Genomic DNA, 5,695 nt, shown 5'->3' with positions numbered 1-5,695 from the left:
TTCTCGCTGCTTGGAAACCTCGGGTCCATGACGCTCCGGTTCCAAAACCCGTTGGAAAAAATACGCAGGCCTTGCCACCCGCTTGCCAGATGCGAATCCGTTGTCCGCTGCGCCCACAATGGTGCTATAAATCTTGTTGGCCCGCGTCGCCAACATTCCGCCCACCTTGAACAAGCTGTGCATGTTCAAAATAACAGCTAATGGTTACGAACTCATCAATATAATCTAGATTTTATCAATATTCGAATCATTGACATCTGATTTGGAGTCGGTGTCCTCTATAGGTAGCATGCATAATTTTGCAACTGGCCTCTTGAATATGCCATCCGCAGTTTTTACTGTCGCTACTCGTGCTCCACCATCAGTACCAAGATGAAGCTCCTTGATCCTGCCCAAACGCCAACGCAATGGTGGCAGATTATCTTCCTTGATAAGAACCAAGGTACCAACTTCCAATGCCTGTGGTGAAGATGTACGCCATTTAGAGCGCTGCTGCAACTGATGCAAATATTCCCTTTTCCAACGCTGCCAGAAATGCTGGAACATCTGTTGTATTAGTTGAAATCTGCTTAATCGATTCGTCTTAATGTCCGTGAGATCATGACTTGGTAATGCGGTGGGAGCATCACCTATTAAAAAATGCCCAGGAGTGAGAGGATTTAAGTCATTTGGATCGGATGATATTGGACTTATTGGTCGTGAATTTAGACATGATTCGACTTGCGTTAACAATGTGTACAATTCTTCGAACGTTAGCCGCTGTTCGCCGATAATTCGCTTTAAATGGTATTTGGCTGATTTTACTCCACTCTCCCATAATCCTCCAAAATGAGGCGCATGTGGAGGACTCAGTCGCCACTCCACACGCTCTTCGCTTAACAAATTCGAAATTTTTGAATTATATTTGTTACTATTTAACAATGTTCCTAATTCCTTTAGCTCGTTTCGAGCTCCAATAAAATTTGTTCCGTTATCCGTAACAATACAGTGGGATCGACCCCTACGTGCTATGAATCTTCTAAAACAATTCAGAAATGCCTCCGTGCTGAGATCTGTGGCTAATTCCAGGTGAACAGCTTTGGTAACAAAACATACGAATACGCACAAATAAGATTTCGTAGTCACCTTACTTCTCGTTCTTTCCTTAGTGAGAAAGGGACCCGCATAATCAATACCGCAGGTATGAAATGCCCGCGCCGGTGTCACTCGAGCAGCAGGTAGCTCACCCATGATACATTCTATACCCCGCGGATGCACCTTGAAACATTTTACGCAACTCCTAACTATGCGCCTTATATTTCGCCTACAAGCCAACGGCCAATATTTTTCGCGCAGCGAAGCCGTTACAAGTTCGCTACCTGCATGCAAAAGTCTAATGTGTTCATATCTGATAATTAAATCCGTTAGTGGATGTTTTCGCGGTAGTATAACAGGATGCTTTTTTGAATATACTATAGGAGCCTTACCTAACCTACCGCCCACCCTGATTAATCCTACACTGTCCAGAAAAGGGTTAAGCGAAAGCAATGTACTTGATCTGGGAAGCGATCGTGTTTTCTGTAGTGCGGATAGCTCTTCCGAAAAACCTTCTTCCTGCGCAAGGCGCAAGAAAGTTTCTTCTGCTAAACGCAACTCCGCTATAGCTAATGCCCTTGTTTTGTAAATTTGATTTGACTTGGATTTGTGCAATCCCCGTAAATTATTAAAGAATCTCAAACAATAAGCAGTTACTCGCACCAAACGTGAATAACTGGAAAACCTTTTAAATATACTATCATCTGCTATTTTAAAAACAACCATGGTAGTATTTACCTGCCTCTCTTCGGGTGCGTCGACCGTTTGGATCTTTGATTCAGGCCAATGCTTGCAATCCATTGATAACCATGCCGGACCTGCCCACTAAATATCAGCGGACGCCAAGAGAGAAGGTGCTGTACCGCGGGATATCATGTCCGCTGGATTATCTTGTGAAGCTACATGATACCAATGCTCACTATCACTCAATACCTGTATCTCCGATACCCTGTTGGCTACGAAAGTGTTCCATCTACTTGGAGATTGTTTTAGCCAAGTGAGCGTAACAGCAGAGTCCGACCAATAACGAATGCTATTTATTGGCATGCTTAAAGCACGCTTTACCTTGTCTACTAATTGAGCTAGTAGTAATGCCCCGCAAAGCTCTAACCGAGGCACAAAAATTGTTTTTAAGGGCGCAACCCTTGATTTTGCACAAAGCAAGCGTACTTCCCAAATACCTGACGTCGTCAAGGACCGAAGATAGACACACGCCCCGTAAGCCCTTTCCGATGCGTCCGAAAAGCCGTGTATTTCAGTGCTTTCAAGCTTACCCATTGCTACGCCACGCGGAATTTTTAATGAAACCAATTCCTGTAAATCATTGCGATACTGCTGCCATTGAGTATGCAACTCCTGAGAAATCGATTCGTCCCAGCCTGTTTTTAATTGCCATAATTCCTGCATTATTATCTTTGCCCGCGTGATAATTGGCCCTATGATTCCCAACGGGTAAAAAATCTGGGCTATTTCCGAAAGAATAACGCGTTTTGTAACTCGTCTATGTTTCTCGAATGACAAAGAAAATCTGAGTAGATCCTCGTCTGGTGACCATAATAAACCAAGTGTCTTTGGATCCTTATCGATGTTAATTTCCTTTTCCTCAACAGACTCTAAAATGTTCTTTAAAATGTTTGGACTATTTGTTGCCCATTTCCGCAACTGAAACCCGGCCTGTTCTAAAATATTCGTTATTTCATCCCTCAATTTTTGTGCATCCAAAATGGTTTCCGTACCGGTCAGCAGATCGTCAACATAGAAATCATTAATTATAATTCTACTAGTTTCCGGTAAACGTTCCGCACATTCAAGGCCGACTTGGTGCAATACTCGTGTTGCAAGAAATGTTGCGGAAGCTGTACCGTATGTCACCGTGTTTAGTTCATATGTCTGAATCGGATCTGTCGTATTCCTTCTCCACAGAATCCGTTGGAACCGCCTATCTTTAACCTCAACCAACACCTGCCTATACATCTTAGCTATATCAGCACTCAAAACATATTTATGCAAACGGAATCTAATTAATATCGAGAATAGATCGCTTTGCACCGTGGGACCTACCAATTGTGTGTTGTTTAATGCAAGACCTGACGATGATTTAGCCGAACCATCAAATACTACACGAAGTTTTGTTGTTGTACTGCTATGCTTATAGACGGCGTGATGAGGGAGATAATAATTTAACTCAGAAGCATTATATGTATCCGAAACTTGGGACATGTGTCCCAGAGTCTCATACTCATTCATGAATTGAACATATTGTTCCCGCAGTTCAGGCTGCCTGACCATTTTTCGCTCTAATGCAAGCAAACGCCTTTCGGCTTGGTCGCGTGAATTGCCTAACTTAGTAAGGTTATCCTTGAATGGAATGCTAACTACGTACCGGCCGCTCGAATCCCGATGAGCTGTTTCTAAGAAGTGCGCTTCACAGTCATCTATTTGATTATTAGTACGCGGTAACTCTTCTATCTTCCAAAATCTTTCTAGCTGACCTTGCAATTCGGAATTTGTAACTACCTGCAAATTACATCTATTCGTGAGATTCGGCGCGTGGCTAGCTGACCAGGTCTATTTTCCCCCTAGAACCCAACCGAACTGAGTCTTCTGCCATAATAGCTCAGGCCCGGCTTTGTGTTGACCGACACACAAAACCTTCCAAAATAGACCAGCGCCGACGAGCATATCTACTCTTCTGCAACTGTCAAAATGTGAATCCGCCAGAAATATATTTGTTGGTATTGATATTGCTGATCTGTTTAGAGGCATATTAGGCATGTCCTCCGTTATGTTATTGATAGTTAAACAAGAGATATTAGTCCGAAAACTATTGCATTTGGAAAACAGCTTTAACTCTACCCGACCTTTGATTGAGTTCGGAATTCTTCCTAATCCTGAAACCCTCGTTTTTACTGGAATAGATGGTATTCCCAATTTTTTGCTAAATTCAAGCGTTATGAAATTAGTTTGAGATCCGGAATCTAATAATAATCTACACTCCTGCCTTTGACCCTTACAATCTTCTATATACACAATGGCAGTCGATAAAATGGTATAGTCAACCGAGTCACTAGCAATATTTGCGATGCATGACTGTTGCGATGTATTAGGTGACAATTCCTGCTTATCATCATTCTCCTTCTCAGTATGTTTGATCTTACTATCACGATGTAATAGAGAATGATGCCTCCTATCACATATAGAGCAATTCCGTCGTGTACAGTTCTGTACCCGATGCCCGGTTTCCAAACATTTGTAGCATCGTTGAGAGTTTTGAACTATTTCCTTTTTGTCGTTAAGATTAAGCTTCTTAAATTTGTCACATTTGTATAATGGATGATTACCGCGGCAACATGAGCATTGTGAGCTGGCACTAGAAACGTGAGTGGTCAACCTTTCAAATTTACGAACGCCCGAACCTTGTGACCGCCATTCAAACCCTCCTGCTCCTGCCTGCGTAGTTGCAATATTTTCGAGGTATCGCGACCTATCCTCCGCGAATTCTACAAAATGTTTAAATGTAATCTTCCCGGAAGAAGTTACTATCTGCTTCTCCCATTCTCTCAAAGAAATCACATCTAATTTTCTGGACAGTATTTGGACAACCAGGGCATCCCAAACTTCTGTAGGACTGGCCAATGATTGTAAAGCCGCTAGATGATTATTCGCATCATCTATAAATTCCCGCAATGTCGCTCGCGATTGTTTTGAAACTGGAGCTAAGTCCAGCAACGCATTGACATGATGTTTCAACAATGTCGAATCCTCATAACGAGTTTTTAAAGCATCCCATGCCAACTTATAATTAGCGTGCGAAATTCCAAGAGACTGAATCACACGAGCAGCAGCTCCCTTTAATGAGGTATGCAGATAGTGAAATTTTTGAAGATCAGATAATAGATCATTGCTATCAATTAGCGAAAGAAACGTGTCCCGGAATTTCACCCAGTCGCTATAATTACCGTCAAATGACGGCAGCTGAATAGTCGGTAATTTTACGGCTAGCTGTGCGGGGGTTGCAAGGGAAGACACGGCAGATGAGAATTGTGAACTTGAGGATCCTTGAGGGTTACCCGATGACCGTGCAGATGCAATATACGCCTCTACTTCCGCAATTAAATCGAAATATGTAGCCTCAAATACCTCCCGTTCGATCTCATGAGCATCTGCCGCCTCTGTGCCCATTACAAACAATTCAATCTTGCTTTGCACTCTATTGAAGTTATCGTACAATCCCGAATTCGCTTCAAGCCTTTTTTGCAATGAACCTATGGAAGTTTCAGCCGTGAGTTCCTTAAAGAACATTTTTAACCGCGTAAGCGTTGCCTTAATCATACCACGCTCACTAACTAAAGATTTTAATTCAGCCTCCATGTTACAATATATAAAATACGCAAGTCGAATTTGTTGGAAAGGATTTACTCTCAGGACTAGGACACCGGTGATGCTCACTCCTATGGACCGGCAGCCGTTATGCCCGATGAGAATTGCTGCGATGATGAATCAGCAAGCCGTGCTGGTTCCCGATATGATGAATCGCTCCGATGAATTGATTCGGTGAATCCTTTCCGAATTGTGGATTTTGTGAACTATTGTTACACCCGTTGCCGCTGGACCTTGCTAC

At 42.7% G+C, this 5,695-nt stretch overlaps 1 protein-coding gene across 1 annotated transcript; it reads right to left on the bottom strand.

Moving 5' to 3' along the window:
* Positions 1 to 225: 225 nt before the first annotated feature.
* Positions 226 to 5,445, bottom strand: LOC143260973 (uncharacterized). Its single transcript, XM_076527610.1, has 5 exons — positions 5,422 to 5,445; positions 5,215 to 5,364; positions 3,661 to 4,923; positions 2,349 to 3,591; positions 226 to 629 (listed from the first exon to the last, which is right to left on the bottom strand). The coding sequence occupies exons 1-5, from the start codon at positions 5,443 to 5,445 to the stop codon at positions 226 to 228; spliced, it is 3,084 nt and encodes a 1,027-aa protein (XP_076383725.1).
* Positions 5,446 to 5,695: the final 250 nt, after the last annotated feature.

Source organism: Megalopta genalis, unplaced genomic scaffold, assembly GCF_051020955.1.
Source record: "Megalopta genalis isolate 19385.01 unplaced genomic scaffold, iyMegGena1_principal scaffold0026, whole genome shotgun sequence".
Taxonomy (NCBI): Eukaryota; Metazoa; Arthropoda; class Insecta; order Hymenoptera; family Halictidae; genus Megalopta; species Megalopta genalis.
This window is presented reverse-complemented; position numbering and strand designations above follow the sequence as displayed.